Consider the following 15,031-nt stretch of genomic DNA (forward strand, 5'->3'; position numbering starts at 1 on the left):
GAATATAACTACTATAATACTGCTCCTATGTATAAGAATATAACTACTATAATACTGCTCCTATGTACAAGAATATAACTACTATAATACTGCTCCTATGTACAAGAATATAACTACTATAATACTGCTCCTATGTACAAGAATATAACTACTATAATACTGCTCCTATGTACTAGAATATAACTACTATAATATTGCTCCTATGTACAGGAATATAACTACTATAATACTGCTCCTATGTACAAGAATATAACTACTATAATGCTGCTCCTATGTACAAGAATATAACTACTATAATACTGCCTCCTGTGTACAAGAATACAACTACTATAATACTGCTCCTATGTACAAGAATATAACTACTATAATACTGCCTCCTATGTACAAGAATATAACTACTATAATGCTGCTCCTATGTACAAGAATATAACTACTATAATACTGCTTCTATGTACAAGAATATAACTACTATAATACTGCTCCTGTGTACAAGAATATAACTACTATAATACTGCCCCTATGTACAGGAATATAACTACTATAATACTGCTCCTATGTACAAGAATATAACTACTATAATAATGCCTCCTATGTACAAGAATATAACTACTATAATACTGCTCCTATGTACAAGAATATAACTACTATAATACTGCTCCTATGTACAAGAATATAACTACTATAATACTGCTTCTATGTACAAGAATATAACTACTATAATACTGCTCCTATGTACAAGAATATAACTACTATAATACTGCTCCTATGTACAAGAATATAACTACTATAATACTGCTCCTATGTACAAGAATATAACTACTATAATACTGCTTCTATGTACAAGAATATAACTACAATAATACTGCTCCTATGTACAAGAATATAACTACTATAATACTGCCTCCTATGTATAAGAATATAACTACTATAATACTGCTCCTATGTACAAGAATATAACTACTATAATACTGCTCCTATGTACAATAATATAACTACTATAATACTGCCTTCTATGTACAAGAATAAAACTACTATAATACTGCCCCTATGTACAAGAATATAACTACTATAATACTGCTCCTATGTACAAGAATATAGCTACTATAATACTGCCCCCTATGTACAAGAATATAACTACTATAATACTGCTCCTATGTACAAGAATATAACTACTATAATACTGCTCCTATGTACAAGAATATAACTACTATAATACTGCTTCTATGTACAAGAATATAACTACTATAATACTGCTTCTATGTACAAGAATATAACTACTATAATACTGCTCCTATGTACAAGAATATAACTACTATAATACTGCTCCTATGTACAAGAATATAACTACTATAATACTGCTCCTATGTACAAGAATATAACTACTATAATACTGCTCCTATGTACTAGAATATAACTACTATAATATTGCTCCTATGTACAGGAATATAACTACTATAATACTGCTCCTATGTACAAGAATATAACTACTATAATGCTGCTCCTATGTACAAGAATATAACTACTATAATACTGCTTCTATGTACAAGAATATAACTACTATAATACTGCTCCTGTGTACAAGAATATAACTACTATAATACTGCCCCTATGTACAGGAATATAACTACTATAATACTGCTCCTATGTACAAGAATATAACTACTATAATAATGCCTCCTAGCTGTGAGGACGTGTGTCAGTAGCTCTCCTGAGGCTTTGGATGTCTGGAGAAAGCCCAGGGCGGGGCCACTCTGGGTGGGGATGCTCCCCAAGCAAGGCCCAGGCTCCAAGGCCTATTCTGGGAAATAATTCCCAGTCTTCTCACTCCATGGATAATTATCCAAAAGTTTCTTTGGAAGGAAGGAATGTTCCAAGTGTTGCCAGTCCCAGTGCAGCAGGAAGCAAAGATGAAAAGAAAATGTTTGAAGTAAAGAAGGAGACATCATTGAGTAAGAGCATGGCTGCAGGTGTGCAATCCACCCCACCCGCAGGCAGACAGAGGAGAACATCTCTGGAGAAGCAGACCATGCAGGAGAACCTGCAACAGCCTGTCCTGATACGGTCTGACCGCACACGCTACGGGAGTGGGAACAGCGCAAAAGTCGCCAACACGACAGATGAGACCAGAGGGAATACTGAAGGAAGGCTTCATGGGGCCACAAGTGCAGTCACTGGGAAGAACCAGGGGCCCAGTCCCCAATCTGGAGATAGCGACCTCGCAGCAGTGACCACGGCTGCACCAGGTCCAGTGCAAGGACCAAGCAGAGGGACGCCTGTAAGGAGCCATTCTGTGAGTACACAACCCCCCAATACTCAGCGTGCACCAGAACTATGTCTGGCCGAGCGGATCCCAGCTCTGGTCAAGAGACTGGAGACATTAAAAAGGACAAAACTGCAGCTGCAGAAACAGATAGATTGTGTCTATAAGCTAAAGGCAGCAAACCCCAACAATCAGGTTGTCCACGACAAGAAGCTGAGCTCCCTCGCTGTGCAGCTCGCTGACACTGTGCAGGACATGGAGGCTGTACTGGAGCAGATGGGACCAGTCGCTGAATCCTTCAGGAACCAGCAAAGACTTGAGGGACATGGGGGAAGACCTGCGCCAGAACCATCTCCATCTAAACCCAAGTCTCCAACCTGTCCAGATGACACCCAGCAGGCCTGTGCAAGACCAGTCCTCAGACCAGCCAGCTGCCCTTCTGAGAAAGGGAATTTGTACAGAGAAGTGGGAGAAAGTGTCCAGCAACAGCAAAGACCTGCAGAGACTCCTCAAAAGGTACCACAAGTCCCAGCGGTTTGTGATGTGAAGCAGGACTATGGACTCTCGCCTGAAGGTAACTCTGCAGTAGCAGTGCAGTCACCACAAGCCCTGGGGGGCAGTAGAGAGCAGCAGGACTGTGGACTCTCGCCTGAAGGTAACTCTGCAGTAGCAGTGCAGTCACCACAAGCCCTGGGAGGCAGTAGAGAGCAGCAGGACTATGGACTCTCGCCTGAAGGTAACTCTGCAGTAGCAGTGCAGTCACCACAAGCCCTGGGGGGCAGTAGAGAGCAGCAGGACTGTGGACTCTCGCCTGAAGGTAACTCTGCAGTAGCAGTGCAGTCACCACAAGCCCTGGGGGGCAGTAGAGAGCAGCAGGACTGTGGGCTCTTGCCTGAAGGCAGCAGTGCAGCAGTGGGCTCACAGGTCATGGCTCAGCAGGACTGTCGGGGCTCTGTAGAGCAGGATCATACTGCTAGTGACTGCACTGATATGAATGTATGTGATATTTCTGATGATGTTTCTGCAGAGGGGAGCGCTTTACAGTGTGTGTGGGATTTGGGGTCATCTCTAGAGTCGGGTCCACCATTAGATCAGCCTTCAGAGGCTTGTGACTCGCAGAGTATTATGGATGATGGTGGGGAGGGGGCTGTACAGTCTGATGCACAGCACTTCCCCCCCTTTAGTTACACCAGGAGTGTCAGACCCCCATAGTGCAGGCGGTCAGCAGCCACCACAGCGCCCCCGAGTACAGCAGGAGGGTGGAACTGGTGGTGTCTCCTCTGGTAATGCCTGGAGCCGTGGGTCACCATCCTTCAGGTCTAATGTCAACTATACAGGTCAGGCTTTTAAGAGGAGGAACGTGGTCCGGTTCAGGCATAGAGGGGCCAAGGAGGAGTTGCCTGACAGGAGGTTTGTGGTCCGTGAACTTCTGTGCCACCAAATGGGTTTCCTGCCATCTAACATCCTGGCAGTGATAAACCTTCCTGACAGGCAGGGGTATGACGTCAGTTTTAAACTCATGTCTGACCTGGACCGCTTCTGGGCTCATTTCGCCCGGGTGAGAGATGCTGATGACTGGAATAAGTTCAGCCTCATCCCCATCTCTAGACCAGACACAGCAAATGTCACCATAATATTCTGGAACGAGTCAGTACCACACCAGGATATTGTTGTATGGCTAAAAAGACACTGTGACCTAATGTCAGATCTGACCAAGACCAGGGACGAGGATGGCATATGGACTGGGGGGTGGAAGGTCCTGGTAAAGTTACGGCAGGTTAACAACATCACCCAACATCTGCCCAACTCATTCTTTATTGGCCGGGAGAAAGGGGTATGCTTCTATGCGGGTCAGCCTAGAAAATGTTTTAAATGCGGAAAGGCCGGTCATATTGCGAGTGTGTGCACCCTGGTAAAATGTAATTTATGCGGGGAGATCGGCCATGTCAGCGCCACCTGCCAGAACATCCGGTGCAACCTCTGTGGTAGGATCGGTCACTCGCACAGGGACTGTCCAGACGCCTGGCATAATGTTTGTAAGGACTTCCCTGATGAGGACTTGCTGGAAGTGGCAGATGACCTAGAGGAGGAGACGCTGTTGTCAGGGTCAGCAGTGACACCGCCCGAGCCTCAGCACAACATGGGTGACAATATGGGAGACATAGTGCCTGACCAGTCCCAGCCAGGAGCCACTGAGGGGAACGGGGAGGTCACTGAGCAGGTTGTGGGCACGTCATCTTCTGCCCCTGCATCAATAAATCCGCAGAAGAAACGGAAGAAGGACAAAACCAGCCGTAAGCCTGAGGGGGAATGGACCACTGTCCAAAAACCTTCCAAAAAGAAAGTAGACCCCGGGTCAGGTGTCATGACTATCACAAATAGGTACGGTGTCCTATCTGAGTCAGACGCTGAGGAAGAGATGGAGAGAGAGTTAAAGAGGGTGGTAGATGAATTTAATGAGGACCAAGAGGGCGATCCCCCCACAAAAAGGAAACCCCCGCGAGCTAAACGTCTGTCCGAATCAGACATGGAGACAGGTGGTCAGCAGGTGGGCTCAGACTCAGATCTATGATGATGGGGGGAATATCTCTGCTACTTGTGCTTTGCTTTGCTTTGATGGCTGACTTTACCCTTAAAGTGTTCTCCAGTAATGTGAACAGTGTCAGAGTGAGGAGGACCAGGCATGCGGTTTATGAACATCTAAGGTCTCTTGATGCTGATGTCTTTTTCTTACAAGAGACACGTTTGAATACTTTAGGACTCTTACGGGAAGCCGAGCGTGAATGGCGGTCTGGTCCATCCTTTTGGTCACTGGCTGTAGAACCAAGTGCCGGGGTCTCTATCCTCTTTAACACCAATAATGTACATATACATAGGTTGACAGAGGTATTGATGGGAAGGTGCCTAATTCTGGAAGTTACTATTCGGGGTAGGAGGCTCCGTCTTATAAATATCTATGGTTCGCAGACAGTGACTGAAAGGGTTAACCTTTATAATGAAGTGAAGCCATATCTCTTCACATCTATCCCTGTCATCATGGCTGGAGATTTTAATGCCACCAGGACATCTTGTGACAGGACCTCTAATAGGCCTCTTACCAGAGACTCCAAGGTCTTAAACGGAATTATTCAACAGGCCGGGTTGTCAGATGTGTTTGTGCAGGGTGGTCGGAAACCAAAATTTACTTATTTTTGTGGTGAAAGAAGAAGTCGGATAGATTTAGCTCTGGTGAGTCCTACAGAGACCATTGGTGAAAAAGATGAGAAGATCGTCCCTTATTCAGACCATCTGGCCTTATATTTCTGTTTGGGTGTCACAAAGTGTTCTGGGACAGGTAGAGGGTTATGGAGACTTAATTCCAGTATATTAGAAGACCCTTCGGTTCAGAGCCATGTTTACTCTCTTATACGGAGTCAGCTAGAGAGAGTGGACTTTTATGACAATATGGCCGACTGGTGGGAGGATGTCAAGGATGAGATCCGATCCCTCTTAAAGAGACTGTCAGTTATAAAGGGGAAGAGTAAGTATGGCCAGTATCTCAAGCTGCGGAAAGAATTGGAGTCACTATATTCGGCGGGAGGGGATGACCAACAAAGGATAGACCGGCTGAAATCTGAGATAAGGCAGTATCAGTACAGCAGGTATACCTCCCTGGTTCTTGAACGGGATTATGGGACTTTAGGGTCTCCTGATCCCTTTGAGAATTGCCGGGAGCGAGTGGCAAATAAATCTGTCACCGGTCTCACTGACCCCCAGGGTGTTTTGCAAGAATCTCGGGAGGGTATCCTGGGGGTGGTGAGATCTTACTATGCTGACTTGTTTCAGAGGAAGGTTTTGGATAGAGACAAGATGACCCAATTCTTGGAGGCAACTCCGCTCCCTGATACTAATGATTTGGACTTTTCTCCTTTGACAGCAGATTTGACGGTGGCGGAGGTTAAAGAGGCAATTGATAAGTTACATCTGAAGAAGGCACCAGGTCCAGATGGGATAACAGCAGAATTCTATAGGACATTCAGAGACCTCTTGGCCCCAATCCTCGTGGATGTATATACAAATTGTCTAGAAAGTCACCTGATGCCTCCATCCATGAGAGTGTCCTCGCTGATTCTGCTGTCCAAAGGTAAAGAGCCGAGTGACATCAAGAACTGGAGGCCGATTGCCCTCTTGAATGTCGACAGAAAGATTCTGGCAAAAATTCTGTTTTCTAGATTAGTTTGTCTGTCCTCAGCACTGTTGTCAGGCTGTCAGTTTGGCACAGTAAAAGGGCGGAACATCTCTGGAGCAGTCCTCTCGATAAGGGAGATGTTTGAGAGATGTAAATCCCTGAGGTGTGGGAGATATGTTGTGAGTCTTGACCAGGCTAAAGCCTTTGACAGAGTAGATCATGAGTATCTATGGGCCACTTTGTCAAAGTACGGTATTCCGGGGCAATTCATCGATTGGCTGAAGACTCTGTATTGCGAGGCTGAGAGCTTTCCTCTGGTCAATGGTTGGCAGGGTGATACCTTCAGGGTTGAGGCAGGGGTGAGACAGGGTTGCCCACTGAGTCCGCTGCTGTATGTATTTGCCTTAGACCCATTCTTGAGGTCACTGCAGGAGTGTGGTTTTCAGGGGGTGCCAGTCCCCCATTGCCTGCCCCTGAGTGTTGTTGCCTATGCGGATGATGTGACTGTGGTGATATCTGAGCCTCGTGAGGTGGAGATGTTGTCTACGGCCATCAGAAGTTACTCGGAGGCCTCAGGGTCTCTGGTCAACCTTGAGAAGAGTCAAGCTCTCTGGATATCAGACAGTGATCCAGACTTTGATCTGCCACAATTTGTGAGAGCCTCCACCTATATTAAAATCCTAGGGGTCAAATTTGGGAGGAATGATAACGCCAAACTAAATTGGGAAGAGAAGTTGGAAGCCGGAAATGCAAAGGTTCAGCGATGGAAGAACTGGAGGCTGACCTATAGAGAAAGGGTTAAAATGTTGAAGACTTACCTGGTCCCTGTCTTCTTGTATGTCTCTGTCGTTTTTCCTTTGCCGGAATCTTTCTCCGCTAGGCTCTTTAGCCTGTTCTTCCAACTGTTGTGGGGGAACAGGTTGAACCTGATAAAAAGAGGGATCACCTACCTACAGAGAAGAGAGGGTGGGTTGGATATGTTGAATCCAAGGGTGTTCTTTGACTCCATGTTTCTAAAAGTTAATTTTGGTTGCCTGGACTCAGAGAACAGCTTCCTGTGGGTGAATAGTATCAGGGACTGGATAATGCCTTTTGCAGAGTCTTGGGTGCGAGGCGGCAGTCTCAAGAGGGGTCGATGGACGAGTGACTACCTCCCCCAGTACCTGGACTATGGGCTGAAGTGTGTGAGAAGGTGGAAGATAGAGAAGTCCTACATTGAGGGTAAGCCAAGGAAAGATCTATACGTGAGGGTCTGTAGGGCTTTCTTTTGTTCTCCACTTGTCTTGAGGGATTGTGTGACTAGCACTTTACAAGAAAGTCTGAAGCTCCTCAATGGGAAACGACTCCCCGCCAAATTATTTGACATAGCTTGGTTGTCATTACATGGAAAGCTATTTGTTAGGGGTAACCTGAAATTTTTAAGTGTTTCAGATAGGAACTGTCCTCTCGGTTGTCAGCAGGAGGAGACGATGGAGCACTTAATATCTGACTGCAGGGGTGGGAGGAGAATATGGGAAGAAGTGTCACAAAAGCTAAACATCCCATTACTGCAGTCCCTGACTTATCCTGAAATAATCTATGCTGTTCCATCCAGAAATAGGAATGTAGACAGGGGGACAATGTACCTGATCATATCTGTCATAAAATACTACCATTGGCACATGAGAACCCGCGTGTCTATACACAATGAGCCATTCCACCACACCACAGCCGTAAGCCAAATAATGTCTGAGCTCCAGTGGGTTAAGTCATTAGAGATACGGAGTAACCCGAATAATAGGAAATTATGGAGAAATGTGTCTTTGGTTTAAAACAGAAAATATGATGTTATTTTGTGTGTTTTTTTCTCTTCTTTTTCCTCCCCAGCAAATGTGGACTTTCTAAGTTTAATATGATTCTATAGTCATTTTAGTTGAGTAGTCATTGTGTGTACAATGCCTGTTATTTTTTGTTTTTGTAAGAATGTATTTTAATTGTATTTTTTTTGTTTGTTTTCACAATAAAAATTGCCTCCTATGTACAAGAATATAACTACTATAATACTGCTCCTATGTACAAGAATATAACTACTATAATACTGCTCCTATGTACAAGAATATAACTACTATAATACTGCTTCTATGTACAAGAATATAACTACTATAATACTGCTCCTATGTACAAGAATATAACTACTATAATACTGCTCCTATGTACAAGAATATAACTACTATAATACTGCTCCTATGTACAAGAATATAACTACTATAATACTGCTTCTATGTACAAGAATATAACTACAATAATACTGCTCCTATGTACAAGAATATAACTACTATAATACTGCTCCTATGTACAATAATATAACTACTATAATACTGCCTTCTATGTACAAGAATAAAACTACTATAATACTGCCCCTATGTACAAGAATATAACTACTATAATACTGCTCCTATGTACAAGAATATAGCTACTATAATACTGCCCCCTATGTACAAGAATATAACTACTATAATACTGCTCCTATGTACAAGAATATAACTACTATAATACTGCTCCTATGTACAAGAATATAACTACTATAATACTGCTTCTATGTACAAGAATATAACTACTATAATACTGCTTCTATGTACAAGAATATAACTACTATAATACTGCTCCTATGTACAAGAATATAACTACTATAATACTGCTCCTATGTACAAGAATATAACTACTATAATACTGCCTCCTATGTACAGGAATATAACTACTATAATACTATCTCCTATGTACAAGAATATAACTACTATAATACTGCTCCTATGTACAAGAATATAACTACTATAATACTGCTCCTATGTACAAGAATATAACTACTATAATACTGCTCCTATGTACAAGAATATAACTACTATAATACTGCTCCTATGCACAAGAATATAACTACTATAATACTGCCTCCTATGTACAAGAATATAACTACTATAATACTGCCCCCTATGTACAAGAATATAACTACTATAATACTGCTCCTATGCACACTACTATAACTACTATAATACTGCTCCTATGTACAGGAATATAACTACTAGAATACTGCTCCTATGCACACTACTATAACTACTATAATACTGCTCCTATGTACAAGAATATAACTACTATAATACTGCTCCTATGCACACTACTATAACTACTATAATACTGCTCCTATGTACAGGAATATAACTACTAGAATACTGCTCCTATGCACACTACTATAACTACTATAATACTGCCCCCTATGTACAAGAATATAACTACTATAATACTGCTCCTATGCACAATACTATAACTACTATAATACTGCTCCTATGTACAGGAATGTAACTATAATACTCAGTGTTCGCCGTTCTTTTTTTCATTCTTTGCTGAAGATAGTATGATGACCACCTTTTAATAAATCTGCATTAGACCTCATGCACATGACCGTATGTATTTTGTGGTCCACAAAAAATGGATCCGCAAAAAATACAGATGACATCCGTGTGCATTCTGCATTTTGCGGAACGGAACCGCTGGCCCCTAATAGAACAGTACATGCACAGTGGGATGATCGGGCGGCCACCCGAGCGGTGCACGCCCGATCACTGCAAGGGCCCGGCAGTCCCTGGTACCCAGGCCCCTCTCCTGGGTAATCTGTCCAGCCTCAGGCCCGTCTCCTAGGTAACCTGTCCAGCCTCAGGCCCGTCTCCTAGGTAACCTGTCCAGCCTCAGGCCCATCTCCTAGGCAACCTGTTAGTGTATGACTCAGTGTCATACACTAACAGGCAATGCATTACAATACAGATGTATTGTAATGCATTGCAGAGGGTATCAGACCCCCAAAAGTTGAAGTTCCAGAGTGGGACAGAAATAAAGTTTGTAAAAAAAAAGTGTTTTTAATAAAAATAAAAAAATAAAAGTTTCAAGTGAAAAAAGACAAACACGCCTCTTTCCCCTGATTTTCTAATAAAAAATTTAAAAAAAAAGAAAATCCGCACATATGAGGTATCACCACATTGTTAACGAATGGCTATATAAGTATATCACATTATCCACCGCATCCGATAGACACCATAAAAAATTTAAAATAAAAACTGTAGAAAAAAGCAATTTTTGTCAACTTACATCACTAAAAGTGCAACACCAAGCGATCAAAAAGGCATATGCCCCCAAAAATAGTACCAATCTAACCGTCACCTCATCCCGCAAAAAATGAGCCCCTATATAGGACAATCACCCAAAAAATAAAAATACTATGGAGACACTAAATCATGATTTTTTTTTATTTAAAAATGCTTTTATTATGTTCAATGTAAAAAAATATATATACATATTAGGTATCACCGTGTCCGTAAAAACCTGCTCTATAAAAATATCACATGACCTAACCCCTCAGGGGAACACCGTAAAACAAAAAAAAAATGTGTAAAAAAAGCAATTTTTTTGTCACCTTACATTACAAAAACTGTAATAGCAAGCAATCATAAAGTCATATGCACCCCAAAATTGTACAATCAAACCGTCATCTAATCCTGCAAAAAATGAGATCCTACCTAAGATAATCACCCAAAAACTGAAAAAACTATGGCTCTCGGAATATGGAGACACTAAAACATGATTTTTAAAAAAAATATATACTGTATATTATTGTGTAAAATTTACATAAATTAAAAAAAGTATACTTATTAGGTATCGCCGCATCCGTAATAACCTGCTCTATAAAAATATCTCATGAACTAACCCCTCAGGTGAACACCGTAAAAAAATAAGTTTAAAAAAAGCAATTTTTTGTCACCTTACATCACAAAAAGTGTAATAGCAAGCGATCAAAAAGTCATACGCACCCCAAAATAGTGCCAATCAAACCGTCATCTCATCCTTCAAAAATCATACCCTACCCAAGATAATCGCCGAAAAAAGAAAAAACTATGGCTCTCAGACTATGAAGACACTAAAACATGATTTTTTTTGTTTCATAAATGAAATCATTGTGTAAAACTTACATAAATAAAAAAAAGTATACATATTAGGTATCAACGCATCCGTAATAACCTGCTATATAAAAATATCACATGAACTACCCCCTCAGGTGAATACCGGAAAAAATAAATAAATACGGTGTAAAAAAAGCCATTTTCTGTCACCTTACATCACAAAAAGTGTAATAGAAAGTGATCAAAAAGTCATACGCACCCCAAAATAGTGCCTATCAAACCCTTATCTCATTAAAAAAAAAAGAGCCCCTACACAAGACAGTCGCCCAAAAAATAAATAAAACTATGGCTTTCAGGATGTGGAGACACTAAAGAATCATTATTTTTTTTAAATGCTTTGTTATTTAAAACTGAAACAAACAACCCAAAAAAGTTGTCATATTTGGTATTGTCACATCCGTAACAACCTGCTCTATAAAAATACCACATGATCTAACCTGTCAGATGAATGTGGTAAATAACAAAAAATAAAAACGGTGCCAAAACAGCTATTTCTTGTTACCTTGCCTCACATAAAGTGTAATATAGAGCAACCAAAATCATATGTACCCTAAACTAGTACCAACAATACTGCCACCCTATCCTGTAGTTTCTAAAATGGGGTCACTTTTTTGGAGTTTCTACTCTAGGGGAGCATCAGGGGGCTTCAAATGGGACATGGTGTTAAAAAAACTGTTCCAGCAAAATCTGCCTTCCAAAAACCGTATAGCATTTCTTTCCCTCTGCGCCCTACCGTGTGCCCGTACAGCAGTTTACGACCACATATGGGGCGTTTCTGTAAACTACAGAATCAGAGCCATAAATATTAAGTTTTGTTTGGCTGTTAACCCTTGCTTTGTAACTGGAAAAAAATTATTAAAATGGAAAATCTGCCAAAAAAGTGAAATTTAGAAAGTTTATCTCTGTTTTCCATTAATTCTTGTGGAACACGTAAAGGGTTAATAAAGTTTGTAAAATCTGTTTTGTATACCTTGAGGGGTGTAGTTTCTAAAATGGGGTCACTTTTTTGGAGTTTCTACTCTAGGGGTGCATCAGGGGGGCTTCAAATGGGACATGGTGTCAAAAAAACAGTCCAGCAAAATCTGCCTTCCAAAAACCATATGGCATTCCTTTCCTTCTGCGCCCTGCCGTGTGCTAATATTAACAAATCCATGGAAAAATGAAAAAGTGGTGGGGCTCTGTACCTCAGAGCTGACATCTTTACCTTAAAATAACATTAACATCAAGCAATAAAAATAAATTGAGAAATAAATAAAATCTTCATAAAGGTTTAGTTTATTGTACGATCCCCTATCTTAGAGATGCAGTCACTGAAGGGTTAAAGAATTAATGGCCGGTGGGAAAGTGCGGCTGGAGATGGATTTCTGCTAATTAGGACTGTTTAATAGGAGACATGTAGAAGACGCTGGAGAATTAGTGATATCAGTCAGACTCCACAGGTATAAGTAGCTGTATGCAGACGGCGGTGGAGTCTTCCTTGGACTTCTCATCCCACCTGTCATCTCTCTCTCAGGTCCCCGTAATGTGGCTTCTCCCATTCACACTTCTTATTCTGCAACTTTTTATGGCAGAACCTCAGCTCATCACTAGTATAAATGCCACCAAGGGACCACGGTCTTCCAAAATATTCCTTGGGCTCCAGGCTCCTTGGAATATGTCCTACCCATTTAGTGCCCAGCGGCTCGGCGCTGCCATCCAGTTGGCTTTTGAGAGGATAAGTAAGGAATGGGAACACCATTTCTTGAGTAACAGGACACTGGAGTTTGTGTACGCCGACTGCGGCTGTAACGCCAAGATGTCTCTCAGTGCCTTCATTCAACAATCCGAAGAATACAATATCTCTGCTCTCTTTGGTCCAGTTTGTCCAGAAGCTGCTGAGGTATGTTTCTTTCTGGTGGGCACCATGTGTCGCCATTGTTATTTACACTGTCATATAGGTTACATTTGGCAAAAAGGAAAGGAACTGTCCTGGAACTGAGAATGTAACCTGTGAAGATAGGTAGTAACTGTTACAAATGTATTAACTTGTGTGCAACATTTCATGCAATGTAAAGAATGCAAATTTTTTAAGTAACACTATGCAAAAAATGTGGGGGTTTTAGGGCAGAAATGTCTGAAATACTCTATTTCTCATATTCTTTTACTGTTTGAAACACAGAATTTCTAATCAGAAGTGGATAAGCAGGGAAATAACTTTATAATTCCAGGTCAATTTTCAGGGGCAGGGGTCAGCAACCTCCGGCACTCCAGATGTTGTGTGACTACAATTCCCAGCATGCTCAATTATTTTCTATAGGAGTTCTGAGAAGACCAGAGCAATTATGCATGCTGGGAGTTGTAGTTTCACAACAGCTGGAGTGCCGGAGGTTGCCTACCCCTGTACTAGAGTAATATCAGTATTGCTGACCCCAATGTCACCTGTAGGTTGCATTGTCCAGATTTTCACCTTTTCAGGCTCTACCTCAGTTTTTCCTACAGCAAGCATTAGCTCCTATAATGCTGTCCTGCACCCCCAGCCCATGGTTAAGTGCCTGCTGCCAATTAACTGGTAGAAGGTTCTCATCAGTGTAAGCTTACTCTCAGTACTGTGTAGACCAGGGATTAGCAACCTCTGTCAGCCCAGCTGTTCAGAAGCTAGAACTCCCAGAATGCTTCATTCACTTCTGCGGGAGTTAGAATGTCTGCATGCTGGGGGTTGTAGTTTCACAGCAGCTGGAGTGCCGAAGGTTGCTGGTGTAGAATTACCTGCATGAGAACTTGTGGACTTCTCCCTAATAGTACTGTGTGGGCAGGTAGCTCCCTCTCCCCCCTCCCTCCCTCTCACGCAGTGTCTCTGGAGCTCCGCTTTCCTCAGTACTTGCCACTTTTAATCAGGTACCGATCAGATACTGATGACCTGTCCTGAGGATAGGTCATTAGTAGAAAAGTCTCAGAAAAGCCTTTTAAGATAAAGAAGTGTATGTGATTAATGTACTCTCCCTGGTTTAAGTTTCACTTTGGAGCTTTTGGTTGTTCTTTCAGTATTTTGTGGCAAACACGGCCATGAAATCGCTTTTAATGGACATAAAGATTAGCACCTTTTAATGGTTCTTTTGTAGTATGAAGAAGAAATAAACTTGCGGCACTCACCAAGTTCCTTCACAGCTTGTTTATTCACATTTAGAACAGGGCCGCCTGTAGCTGAGTGAGTGCCCGCACCAGCGACCATGTTTTATTGCCGCAAGTTTATTTCTTCTTCATACTACATGTGAACTTGGTCTATACTGCTGAGCACCGCCCATGAATCACACGACAGGCGCATCAACCCGATGCACACCCCATAGAGGCAGCAGTGCCAACACCAAAACTATTTCTATAAAATACTAGCAGAAGGACCAGGCTTCGCACAGGTATATTTCATCTATTTCATTTTATGTTTCCGTGTGTCATAAAAAGATATCAACAGTTTCCCCCATAACAGTAACCTCTACAGTATCCGCCCCATTAACAATGACCTCCACAGTGCCTGCCCCTTTAACAGTGACCTCCACAGTGGCCGCCCCTTTAACATTGACCTCCACAGTGGCCACCCCTTTTACATTGACCTCCACAGTGCCTGCCCCTTTAACAGTGACCTCCATA

The 15,031-nt window shown here is 42.0% G+C and overlaps 1 protein-coding gene across 1 annotated transcript in view; it reads left to right on the forward strand.

The window, feature by feature from the left end:
• The first annotated feature begins 1,828 nt into the window (after positions 1–1,828).
• LOC121004403 (guanylate cyclase 2G-like) overlaps positions 1,829–15,031 on the forward strand; it is a 122,258-nt gene continuing 109,055 nt past the window's right edge. Inside the window, 3 exon segments of the mRNA XM_040436601.1 lie at positions 1,829–2,725; positions 4,302–4,554; positions 12,982–13,289. Coding sequence (XP_040292535.1) covers positions 1,829–2,725; positions 4,302–4,554; positions 12,982–13,289 — 1,458 coding nt within the window.

This window comes from Bufo bufo, chromosome 6 (assembly GCF_905171765.1).
Source record: "Bufo bufo chromosome 6, aBufBuf1.1, whole genome shotgun sequence".
Classification (NCBI taxonomy): Eukaryota; Metazoa; Chordata; class Amphibia; order Anura; family Bufonidae; genus Bufo; species Bufo bufo.